This window comes from Dipteris shenzhenensis, chromosome 15, assembly GCF_047967505.1.
Source record: "Dipteris shenzhenensis isolate YYH24624 ecotype China chromosome 15, Dip_SZ_1.0, whole genome shotgun sequence".
Taxonomy (NCBI): Eukaryota; Viridiplantae; Streptophyta; class Polypodiopsida; order Gleicheniales; family Dipteridaceae; genus Dipteris; species Dipteris shenzhenensis.
The window spans coordinates 45,649,615-45,662,916 of record NC_141610.1 but is presented as its reverse complement, the minus strand read 5'-3'; the positions used below and the strand labels follow the sequence as shown (position 1 = coordinate 45,662,916).

General features: G+C 45.4%; 1 protein-coding gene across 3 annotated transcripts in view; it reads left to right on the top strand.

Annotated features, from left to right (window-relative positions):
• Positions 1-13,302, top strand: part of LOC147893889 (RNase L inhibitor protein-like protein) — a 68,164-nt gene that overhangs the window by 39,776 nt on the left and 15,086 nt on the right. For 2 of the 3 annotated variants that reach the window (XM_087386124.1, XM_087386123.1), the window contains exons 9-10: positions 1,457-1,569; positions 2,075-2,173. In XM_087386124.1, the coding sequence (XP_087242250.1) occupies positions 1,457-1,569; positions 2,075-2,173 (212 nt within the window). The remainder of the gene's footprint in view (positions 1-1,456; positions 1,570-2,074; positions 2,174-13,302) is intronic. The other variant, XM_087386125.1, reaches the window with a different exon arrangement.

Genomic DNA, 13,302 nt, shown 5'->3' with positions numbered 1-13,302 from the left:
GCACTGTTTAAAACAGCCAATAGGCTGCAGCCTGCAAGAGGGATGAGGTCCACCGCCCAAGGATGGAGAGGCAAGAAAAGGGACAAGGGATGAAGAGGCAAGCTGAAGCAAAGGAGAGGAGAGCTAGAGCAGCCAGCCTGGGCTGCAGACTGCAAAGCAGGATGAGGCTGGCAGATAGAGGAGAGTTGGAGCAGCTAGGCAAGAAGGTGCACGCAGGAAGCGACGAACAGCCATGTGAAGAAGGCCGTATTGCAAGCTTTGATACAAAAGCCCTAATTTTAAAGTTTTGTGAAAAAACAGCCTGCGCAGACTCCAGTGTTTCTAAACGTTATGCCCGAAACGTTACTTTGGTATTGTGGGCCATTTGCAATAATTCAGAGGATTAGTAAACTTGTTTACAAGTTAGCCTTACGAGAACGATGTAGAGTGCATCAAGTTTTTAATGTTAGTCATTTGAAAAAATATGCACTTGAAGGTGATGGTTTGATAGGAGAGGAAATACTTGTAGACTTGATTGAATCTCACGTGCTTCCAGATGAGCCACAAAGAATTCGTAATGTCAAAGAAAGGTCTACATCTTACAATTATGTAAGAATATTTAGCAAATTGGACAGATGGCTCATAGGAGAAAGCTATTTGGGAAAGTGTAAGCTGAGGTGTCAACTCTTCTAAGGGGGGGGGAATGCGGTGCTATTATCCCTCGGATGTACCTAGTTAGGAAACTAGGAGTTTAGGTAGGTGGCCACTAGTTAGGAGGGCTGAATTGGCCTAATAAGGCTAGTATTGCCTTTATTAGTATAACTTAGTATCCTAAGTGTACTTGGGAGCACTTGTATATTTGAAAGGTCACCGATTGGCTTAGGAGTGGAAGCATGGGTGCATCAAGAGGCATCTGGCAGTGAGCTTGTGATATGTCTGCTGTTGTGGGTGGTAAAGCGTGACCCTGCTATTGAGTGACATTACAAAGGTCATTATCATTGTGTGAGGTGGTTTCTAGGCAGTGGGGTGTGGGATCCTCTCATCTGGGTAGGCATGTGGCTAGCAGTCATTATGCCATGTGGTGCACTAAGACATGCGGTAGCAATGTAGGGGTGCGAATTTTCTATCATTTACCTTTGTTTACACCCATTGCTAATATCATTTCAATAAGCAGAGATGTATTTGTAGGTTGCTGTAGAGATGTGTAGACCCTTTTTCTCTTTCATTTATGTTATACATTTCCTTTCTTTTCCAATTTCTTCTCTCCCCCCATGCCCTCTTCTCTCCTTTTCCCACAAGTGCACTCATCCTTCCTTCGCTTTCTCTTTCAGATAAAATTTTATTGCGTATTCAAGGTCTACAATAGAAGGCTTGGTTATGATATCTTGGTTTGTTGCATATCAATGTATGGTTCCAATGTCATTTTCCAGCAAGTGACTGGGTTATTTTGGTCTGATTGCTTAGTTCTGACTTGCAGGGAACTATTGGAGGCTTATAAAGGCTGTAATAATGGGGCCGATATTATCGAAGTACAAAATTCCTGGGTCTCAAGTCAATCTAGCAGTGCAAAGCCATCATGTGATACCCAAGGTGAAATATCCCTATTTTCTATTTTTAACAACTTTATTTTTGTTTTGCATAAATTTTCGGATTCATGGGAGTCTAAATCTTTGAGATTATTAAGCCTTGTCTCAAATGTGGACAACATGTAGGTGTAAAATTCTATTATAAAGAATATTGACATGGATAAGATCTGAACCTTGCTTATGTTCTTCATTACTTTTCTTTTCTTATGGGTGAGCATCTCCAAGGACATACTTTATAGTTTTTCCCTTCCTTTTTGACTGCTAAGAATCAATTCGATGGCAAGAGTTTCCTTCACATAGACTAAATATGTATGGGGCTGTACTATTTCTACAGCAATTTCTTTTGGTATTCTTTGATGCTCAAGACTCAAGCACGTGTTAAGGTTTTGTTCAGGCTGCTCTGCAGCATAGGTTGCAATGTGCTCTTTGTTGTTGCTCAATTTCTCTTTAACTAGACAATTGGAGACATTAGGCTTATTTATCTTTTGCAAGGGGATTCTATTGTGTAGTTGAGAAGGATGGCTTAAGCGAGGATGATGAATTACCACCTTTGGAGCGTAATCCAAATCATATGGATGCTGAAAGCAGTGATGACAGAGAAGATGATGGTATGTACTTCAGCTATTAATTTCCAATACATTTTGCAAACTGCAGATTAGCATGGGGTTGGAGGAACCATGCTTAGCACTGAAGTCGAAACTCAAGGTGATGAATCTATTGGGTTAGCTCTAATGTGCAATCCCTGCCCTCTTATGAACCATCAATTGCCATGCTAAAGCAAATCTTAAGAGTATCATATAGTACTTTCTCTTTCTCTTCCTTGTCAATGAATTGGAAGATAACAGGTTTCTTTTTCACGAAAAGCTGTAAGGTTTGGCATTCAAGTGTAAGAAGGGCATTGCGAAGAGCTGGGAAAGAAGGGCACATAGAATTCCAATTCCTGCAATGTCATATTATCCTAAGCTTAGACATTTCTTGCTAAAGTTTTATGTATTTTTGCCTTGTTATTGGTGAATAAATTGTGTGAATTGGACAGCCACATCAGGGAAAGAAATTTGTAAGTTCTTGATGGTAGAAAATAGAGTGCAAAGTTGGTAATGCCAGGAGATTTCAGCTGAGCAGTAGGGGTTGGATTCCCTCCAGAGCCCCCCATTGGGACAGCTTCTTCATCACCGCAGATTTGCGTAGGAATTTTTGGAGGAGGCTCTGGAAATCCCTTAGAAATAGAAAGATCACTCTTTTCTTTTGGCTTTCTATTCATGGAGGGATTGCAGTGAACCAGTGGAGATGACGATTTGGGGCTGATCCCACTTGCCCTCGCTGTCATTCTGTTGAGGAGTCAGTGCGACATTGCCTTTGGGACTGCTGTCAGGTGAGGACTGTTTGGAAAGGGGTTGCTCGGATACTCAGCATTTTCATACTTTCCCTTTCTTCATGACTTGGGGCTCGGTCGCATGGTTATCCCTTACTGGGCCCCAGGTGTTTTATGAGGGTGAGCCTTCTTCTTGGGCACTCTCGGTCCACCGGCAAGTGATAGAGCCCTGCTCTCTTCAGGATGTACCACTTACTCCCTTCAGAGCTTCTCATGCTTCAGTGGACACCTCTTGGGAGATTTTGGCTAGTATTTCCTCTTGGCACATTTGGAGAGCCAGATATACAGAGGCCTTGGATGGCACCTAGATATACCCATCACAGGTGTTCACGAGTATTTGGACTGACACGTTTCACACTTTGATAGCAGTTTGGGCTAGCATGCAGGGCCCTTCGCGGGCAGCCTCTTCTAGGAGGATTGTATTTCTTCGAGTTTGGAGGGGTTCTCTCTTTTTCTCGGAGGTTTCTATCGGATTGAGATGGCACTATCAGCCCCAATCCTTTCTTTTTGGCTCTTGAGCTTTTCATGCATTGCATGATGTATCCCGTATGGAGCTTGCTCTAACGGTTTTCTTTAATACTTAATAAAAGTCTCTTTTTGCAAAAAAAAAAAAAGAGTGCAAAGCTGAAAGAGTTTTTACACAAGCATATAAGGTGCACACACGTTCCTTACCCCTTAGTTGAATGAATCAACATGATCTTGAAGCCAAGTCAATCATACCTTAGTCGAGGCTACATAGTTATTTACATATTAAATGTTGCTTCTTGGGATAAGGGTAGATTTATTGTATTGGAGAGGATGGCTAATCAAAGTGGGGATGAGAAACATGGTCAATAAAACTTCAAGTGTGGGGCAAGTGGATAATCCTTGGCTAATCATGGTTGACTAGTAAGCCAACCCAAAGTTACAGGAAACCTTAGAGATTGTGGAGATTAGGAAAGGGTGGAAGACTCTAGGGATAGTGATACCAGGCGGAAGGCCGTAGGGCTAAGCATTAGAGTTTGTACTATGTAGAATTTATGTTTGTTGAGTTAAAAGCACTTGTGCTATATATGGTTAGGCTTGCGGCTATACATTGGCATTGGACTTGGCTCATAGGATGTGGCTATAATCAAGGTGACAAAAGAATATGTTTTTCAGGTAGAAATCGTAAGTAGAGGAAGATAGAGAGTGGAGTAGAACTGAACAATTATGGAGAGCACGAGAAGCTGAAGTGCTATTACTAAATGTCCAAAGATACAGATAACAACTCCAAAATGAGGTTATATACCTCTAACGTAATAACCCAATCCTAAGGGGAAAGAACCCTTCTAATTGGAGGTAAAATGGGCCTCAGGGGATGTTCACACCACACTAGTCAATATCCAACATATCCCCTGTGTAGTGATAGTGTGAACACCTACAAGGAATAAGCCTAAAGCTTTGCAGAAAGATTCAAACCTTTCTTTGAATAATGCCTTGGTTAAAAGATCCGCAGCATTGCCATGTTCCCACCAGGACTTCAGAATGGCTAAGTCAATCTCGCCCATCTGCTGCCTTGCCCCTCACAGATGCGCTAGGGCGTCAAGCCTCGCCTCTGTCTCCATAGGTAGTTTGCTCCAATGGCCAAAGGACCCTGCTGGACTACTCTCCCATTGTGCCCAACCAATGTGAGTCTGCTGTCCGAGCATACGTCCCTCCTGATCCGTGATCTCTGGGTGCCACAGAAGGGACTGGCACTCAAACTCCTCTTTGCATTTGGGCGGAGCACGAATGAGACTCCCTGCAGTCTCTATCATACCCTGTGAAGACTCCTCATCAGGGGAGAGCCCTTCCCCGTTAGGGGGGCCTCTGAGAAGATCCATCTATGTGAAGACTGCCACTGTCCCCCAGTGCGTGGGGTATTCCTCAGAAGCCCTCGCTGTAAGAGGAGCTTCCAAGGCTCTGCATCTGGGGTGAGGCCACGAACCACCAACTTGCCCAGAAGGGCCCCGCTCCAGCATCTCCGGATCAATGACACCCAAGCCTCCCAGTGCCTACGGCATGATCACTGTTTGCCAAGCTACTCGGGTCCTAGTGTTCCTCGTGCCGTCTGAGCTTGCCCAAAGGAAGTTCTGTACTAACCGTCGGAGCTATCCAATGCATCCTCTGTGAAAGCACCAGTAGGAGGTGATATACTAGGCCGTTGCAAGAAGGACCTGGTTTGCTACTAAGGCGCGACCTGCTAGGGAGAGTTTGTTGGCCGAGCTCCAATAGAGAAGCTTGCGCCGAACACTCTACAGGACCGGGGCAATTTGCTGCTCTGCTGTGATGTCAATACCCACATGGCATTCGAGATATCTCGCTGTCTGGCCCCGCGGTATCCATTTGAAGCCAAAGTCACTCCCCCACTCACGGATCTCCTATGTCTCCTCAAAGCTTGTGAAGAAGCCTATGGATTTTGTCCATTTGATCCGTGCCCCCGAGGCCTCACAGTAAATAGCTAGGGTGCCTTTGACTCTCTCGAGACTCGTTGTGGTGCCCTCAACATACAAGGCCGTGTCATCTACAAACTTTGAGTCAAGTAGCTCCTCCTCCTGTCTGATTGGGAGCCTCAACCCTTTGAGACCCACCACCTGTGATCTCAAATAGTAGCCCAAAGCCTTCGCCACAAACAAGAAGAGGAAGGGAGTGAGTGGGCAGCCCTGGCGGACCGAGCGAGAGAGAGGAAAGGCCTTGCCTGTGTGTCCTCCAATGAGCATCTGACTAGAGCTCCCCGCATATAGCACTGAAATTCCTTTGACCCATCTGTCTGAGAAACCCAATCTCCTCATAGTGCCCTCTAGGAAAGACCACTCCACCCTATCGTAGGCCTTCTCAAAATCCAAGAGAAGGACGGCCAACGGCTGTGACTCCTCCCTGGACCAATCCACTGCCTCCCAGAACGTGAAGATGTTATCCAGGATGCTGCGCTCCTGAACAAACCCAGTCTGTGTGTCATGGATGATGTCGGTAAGATGGGGCTGTAACCGCAAACTCAAGACCTTGGCGAGGATCTTATATGCAGTATCAAGCAAGGTGATCAGCCTCCACTGTCGGATATCTATCTCCCCCTTTCGGGATCAAACATATCCACCCTCTTCTCAAGGACTGCGGGAGAAGGCTTGTGTCAAAGATCTCTTGGCAAGCTAAACGGAAAGGGGTGGAGATAATCTCCCAGAAGTTCTGGAAGAAGGTCGGAGTCAAGCCATCCTCACTCGGGCACTTCTGGGTTGGGAGAGCCTTGAGGGCTTCCCAGAGCTCCTCATCTGTGAAAGGCTCCTCAAGTTTGCTGCATAAGTCCTACGAGACTATTGTCGGAATGTGATCCCAAACTAGCCCTCGGGCCATAAGACCAGCTGGGGTCATCCTCTCCGTCTGAAAGAGCTGGCTGTAAAATCCGGTGGTCATGTCGTGAATCTCCTATGGGTCAATGTGCATGATGCCTTGCGAGTCTCGGAGGCGCTGTAGCTGTGTGCCTGCTGATCGGGGCCCAGTGGTATGAAAGAACTGCTTCGTCATCCTGTCCCCCTGCTGCACCCATCGGGCCTGGGAGGAGTGATAGGAGAACTCAGCTTGCCGCAACTCCGTGTCTTGGAGCTCGAGACGAGCGCTCTCGAATCTGTCACTAAGCCACTGAGAAATTGGGTCCTGCTCCTTGAGCCTCTCAATGGAGGCGAGGTCTCTCCTCAAAGCCCGCTCACGCTCCTGAAGGGTCCTTCTCCGCAAGGGCGTGAGCCTGCAGCTCCTCACTGCTCCTCTGAATCGCATCGGCCACCCACGCAGCCCAGCCCTCACACGGTGCCATCTCCGACTACTCCCAAATCCCTGCCATGACCTGCTGAATCTCCTAGTCCTGCAGGAGGTCATCTGGAATGCAGACCCCCTTCTGGGGGAGACCTCGGCGGGGCTGATCCAAGTGAAGTACCATTGGAGAGTGGTCTGACATCGTGGTACCTGCCAGAATCCCGGTAGATCCGCCTCTGTGTAGTGCCCAATCCCCAACCTCTCTAGCAATCCATTGTGTCTCCTCTGGCCAAAGGAGAAGAGAAGGCTGCCAGGTGTCCTGCTGAAATCTGGCTCTCTCCACGGGTCTCTGCCACTCATCATGTAAATGAACTGCTTTTAGGTGCTATGCTTTGCTGTTGGCATCTCAGAGAAAGAGGCGCCGCTCTGCTTGTCTTCCCCAAACTCCAGGTTGTTGAAGTCACCTCCAACAATCCAAGAGTCTACATCTGGAAGACACTTTGATAGCCTCCTCCAAAAGGCCGGGCGGTGCTGCCTGCACGTTGGGGCGTAAACGTTTAGGATCCTAATCCTGGACTCTCCCGTCCGAACTCCCATCCCTGCCCGTATCGCCCTAATCGTAGACCTCTGAAGCCAAAGACTATGAGACTGAGATGCAGACCCCTCCGCTCCGTCCTACTGTGGGAGACCACACCTCTGGCCCTCTTCCTGGGAGAAGGTGATGGCGTCGTCTGATGTTGTGGCTGAAAACATGTGCTCCTCAATCATAAGGATGTCCACTGCCCACCCTACCACTGCCCTCTGCAACTCCTGCCGGAGTATCAGGTACTGCGGCTGGCTACGAACACGGTTGTGGAGCCCGTGTACATTCCAACTCACTAAGGTCCAGCGCATGAGGATGGGGGAGTCGGGAACAAGGCTCCCCTGTAAGTGGGTGCCTGTCCTAGAAAGACTGCCTTGTGTGATTTTGCCGAGGGTTTAGAGGGCGAGCAATTAGTGTGTCGATGTCGGCTATGGGAGCAAAATTGTATCCCTCTACAACTTTCATTATGAAAGCACGTCAAAATTCAATGTGTAACTCAAGATACGGTGTCTGCGCTGCTTGCCTATCTGTGAAAACTGCATGTATAAAGTTCTCTCTTGTGCCAGAATCCCCTCCAAAAATAGACTCGGGACCTCCCAAACCAGTTCATCCCTGAAAAACACGACTCTCTTAGCCTTTTGGCGCTATAGTTGCCTCCAAAAGTAGATCTTCATGCAAATAACGACCTCAGATTTTAGTTGACATGCACCTATGCAACCTCTTCTTTTTCAGTTTTTGCTAAAGATGTCTCCAAGTAAGCCACAGGACCACATGTAGCTAATCGACCCTTTATTGTTGGCTGCTCATGCAAACTTCTAGCCATCATGCAACCACTACCTTTTTCATAAAGACTCTAGTAAAGTGTGTTCATCTCTCAAAACTTCTCTCAGTCTCCATCGTCCTCACCACATGCACTTTGCTGCGAGTTTCCCAAGATCCACAATCAGAAGGCTGTAGGAACACTAGTTATCTAGGAGTGGCTAGGGTACACCAGTTATCAGAGAGTGGTTGTGAGCTTTTTTCATCATCACTTCTTGTAATCAGGATCTCTCCACAAAATCGCATTAGGAAAACCATTATTATTTACAAAAGAAAAACAAAAACTCTATGCCTAGAGCTAATCCCCACTAGCTTGGATTTGTGTTTAGCAGTGATAATCCTACTTACCTATTGGTGCTCGTACATGTGATTTATACAACATGTACCATATTTACAGTAATTTCTTGGGTGCCTTCCTGTGTCATGGGTGGTCCAATCAAATCCGGAGGTGTTACCAGAAGCCAAGGGCCAATGATGGGAGAGGCTAGGAGTGGGGGTGGACCTATGACACGATACTACAGTGGGCAAGGATCACGCTTATGTGGGGGTTAAAGGTCACTGCGCCTTTACCCCGGTTATGTACAATACTCAAACACATATATAAATGAATGTAAAAGAAGATTAGGGTGTTCTGCACCCACCAAAACGTGTGTGGCTCTCTGTTTCTCTCTCTCTCTCTTCCGTTCCGCTTCCGTTGAGAGCACTCTCAACTGGTATCAGAGCCCGGGTGATCTAGCTGAGCGTGCGTGAATGCTTGGAAGCTCAGCAGCTTTGTGGGAGGAAGGAGAAGCTCTGTGGGAAGCTTTGTGGGTGATTTTACTTGCATTTGAGTACGCAGAGACCTTGAAGGAACCTTTGGAAAAGTCACTTTGGTTTTGCGAAGTGGTTTTGAGAGCCTGTTAAGTGTTTTTAAAGAAAAAGTCGTTTTTTAAGCTTTTCCCTGTTCCGTTCGACAACAGAGACTCCGTATTGACTTGTAGAGGCAACTATTGCTTGCTTTTGGTGTCCACTTCACTTCAGGAGCTTGGAAACACCTTCATTCTTGAATTAGGGATCATTTCATTGGATTTCTAACTCACTGTGTCAGTTCTTACGTTTTTCTGCCCGGGTGTTGGAACTCAAGTTTGGAGAAACCATTTGCAGATCTGTCAGTTCCGGTGGACTTAAGAGGTCCTTAAACTTCTATGTTGCTCATCATTCTCACTCCGGTGGAGTTTACAAACAGTTCTGTTTTCAAAAACGTTTTTCAGTCTGTGTGTTGGACCCAGTGATTGGGACCACGGTTTTCAAAACCGTCTGTCCCATTGCGTTCCGGATGCCTAAAAACCCTTACCTGTCAGTTCTTGCGTGATTCGGTGGAGTATTTTCAGAGTTATAGATCTCTGTGTATTGGATTTCGTCTCTTTGTTATGCATTTTTCATTCTAAGGTTTTGAAACCTTAGATTTATGCCACATGGCAGTGGATAAGTGTTGACTCCCATTTCTCACTCATCGGTTGGGATTTTGGAGTTCCAGCAGAAGAGAGATATTTGCATATTTTCTTGCCGAGTTCGATTATGTAATGGCGCCCATGTTTTGAGGCATCTCAGGTTCTATTTTTAGTAGCGGTCATTGCCGTGGGACCATGATTTCTTAAGCATACCTTATGCAGATCACTCTGGTTGCAGTTTGAGCCGTGTGCGCTCATTCATGGTGTGCATTGGATTACAGTGGATGATTTATAGGCCATTTGGAAGCATTGTGATCCTTATTGGATGCGCTGATAGGCCCAGATTGCATGCTACTTTATGCTGAGGGACAGCTTTGACACATTGCAGGTGATGCACTGATAGTGTTATGCTTTCTTGGATGAGATATTGGTAATACATATGCCCATGGACGGTGTTTATGCTTGAGCCATTTGGCACTTATTGGCATTTTGGATTGCTATTGCAGTTGGTATTTTCTTTTGGGCGAGATTTGCTCATATGGATGCATAGTACATGCACTTGAGTCAGCTGCATCTTTTTGATGCTTTGAGCTTTGAGTTTTGGTGATATTTCACTCTATTGTGGCATACACATTTGGGTGCACCTAGTATTTGGTGTGATTTCTCTTTTGCAGGTACTAGCATTTGGGATTTTGCTTCATTTGTATCATGGCATCCTCTTCCATGTCTGAAAAGGAGTTTTTCAGCATTAAAAAGTTTAATGGGACAAACTTTTCTTTGTGGAAAGAACAGATAAGGGATGTGCTTATTCAAAAGAAGCAGATTAAATCCTTGGCAGGGATTGAAGCTAAGCCTGCAGATATATCTGAGGATGATTGGAATGAGTTGGATGCATTAGCAAAGTCTACTATTAGACTTCATCTTGCGGAGTCAGTTTATTTCACAGTAGTAAATGAGCAGACTACGGAAGATTTGTGGAAGAAATTGTGTGCCACTTATGAGAAGGGAACTGCCTCTAATAAAGTTTACCTCATGAAGAGGTTGTTTGAGCTGCAAATGAAGGAAGGGGTCTCCATTTCTTCTCACTTGAATTATTTTCAGCCAGCTTCAGGCTCAGAAGATGAATTTTGATGCGGAGACTAAGGCAATATTTCTCTTATGTTCATTGCCATCCTCATGGGATACCTTCCGTATAGCTGTCAGTAACTCTGTACGTGGTGGAGTACTGAAGTTTGATGATGTTGTAGGTAGCTTGTTGGCCGAGGAGATTAGACGAAAGTCTATGGACGGCAACAAGTAGGATGCAGCCTTGAATGTGCAAAGGGGCAGATCACAGTTCAAGGGGAAGTCCCAAGAAAGAGGGAAGTCTCGTTGCAAATCTAGGGCACGGAACATTGAGTGTTACCACTGTGGCAAGAAGGGCCATATGAAAAAGGATTGCTACAAGCTGAAAAGAGAGCAAAAGGATAAGAAAAAGAATGCAAATTGGGGTGCAAATAAGAAGGAAGAAAGTCCAAGGGAGGACAAAGGAAAAGTGAAGATTGAGGAGATCAATGCAGTCACACATGATAGTGACAATGACATTCTCTTCATGTCTAGTTTATCTGCAGAGTTGCTTATCACTTCAGATGATGCATATTCCCAGGATTGGATTTTGGATTCTGGTTCTTCATTCCATGTTACTCTCCATAGGGAATGGTTCTCCACTTATGACAGTGGAAAGACAGGTTGTGTGCATCTTGGAAATGACTATGCATGTGACATAGTGGGAGCAGGTGACATAAAGTTTTCTTTTGCAAATGGGTGTGCATTTGTTTTGAAACATGTGAGACATGTGCCTAAGTTGACCAAGAGTCTAATTTCAATGGGTCAGCTAGATGATGCTGGTTTTCACACCACTTTTGGCTTTCAGAGTTGGAAAATTCAGAAGGGCTCTATGCTCCCTGGTGCCAAGTGTGGGACTTTGTATCCCTTACGTGTATCAGGGGTGTTTGATCATGTTGTTGCAATAACCGAGTAGCCAAGCACTTCTTTATGGCATTGCCAGTTGGGCCATATGAGCCAAAATGGGATGAAACTCTTATGCCGTTTGGGTTATGTACCACATTTGAGTTTCTCTGATTTTGAATTTTGTGAGCACTGTCTCTATGGGAAGCAGACTAAATCAGCCCATAAAAGAAGGGGAAAGAAAGAGTTTAAAAAGCTTGATTTGGTGCATTCAGACGTATGTGGTCCCATGCCTACACGGTCATTAGGCGGGGTTGAATACTATGTGACATTCATTGATGATGCAACTAGGAAAGTGTGGGCTTATGCTATAGCTCGAAAGAGTGATGTGTTCCAGGTATTTCAGAAATGGCTGGCCTTGGTTGAGAATCAGTCAGGTAGAACGCTTAAATGCCTACGGACTGACAATGGTAGAGAGTATCTCATGAGAATGGTGGAGAGTATCTCTCTCATGACTTTCAGCATTTCTGTGATACACGTGGGATTAAGAGGGAGCTCACATTCCCTCGTACTCCAGAGCAAAATCCAGTTGCAGAAAAGATGAACTGTACCATTCAAGAAAGGTTGCAATGCATGCTTTCCAATGCAAGTCTTTCTGGTGGTTTTTAGGCTGAGGCAATGAAGATTGCAGTGCATGTGATCAATAGATCACCTAGTAAGAGTTTGGATGGTGGTATTACTAAAGAGGCATGGAGTGGCAAGAAGCCCTCTTACTCTCATTTGCGTATATTTGGGTGTGAGGCATATGCACATGTGCCAAAAGAGCTTCGAAAGAAGCTAGATCCTAAGTTTAGGAAATGCAATTGTCTCTCCATTCACATATCCTTTGGAGAATGGATTGAAAATAAGTTCCATAAAACCAATGAAGGTAGTTATGGTGAAAGTGGAGAGATGGGATATCATCTCTGGGATCTAGAAGCAAAGAACATATGCAGCCATGATGTAGTCTTCAATGAGAAGAAGATGCATAAGGCACCATAAGGGATGTGGAAATGAGGAGAATCACTTTCCAGGACGTGAATCCACCTGCATATGTTGATAGACAGCAAGCTGTCCATGCACCAAATGTGCAAGAAATGGTACCACCAAGTACTCCCACAGGTATACAATCAAGGGTAGATGATGGATCATCTATTGGTGGAAATGATGAGCCAAATGTAGCTGATATATAGGTGGGACAGCAAGCTGAAATGCCCTTGAGAAGATCATCTAGAGTGTCTAGACCGCCTGATAGGTTTGTTCCAGGGATAGACTATGTGATGCTTACTGATTGCGGGGAGCCTTCTTGCTACAGAGAGGCTATGATGTGCGAGGATCAACGCAAGTGGGAGTATGCTATGCAATCAGAGATGATTTCACTCATGAAAAATAAGACTTGGGACTTGGTTTCTTTGCCACATGGAAAGAAAGCATTGCCATGTAAATGGGTCTACAAGATAAAGGTCACAAGTGATGATGTGCCTAGGTACAAGGCCCGTTTGGTCGCTAAAGGGTTCAAGCAAGAGAAGGGTGTGGATTTTGATGAGATATTCTCTCCGGTTGTGAAGATGACCACACTTAGATGCATGCTTGGACTAGTGGCAGCAGAGGATATGGAGCTTATGCAGATGGATGTCAAGATAGCTTTCTTGCATGGGGATCTGCATGAGGAAATTTACATGGTGCAGCCGGAAGGCTTTGAAGAAAAGGGCAAAGAACATTTAGTTTGCAAGCTGAAGAAGAGTCTCTATGGTCTTAAGCAAGCGCCTAAAGAATGGTATCAGAAGTTTGATGCTTTCATTC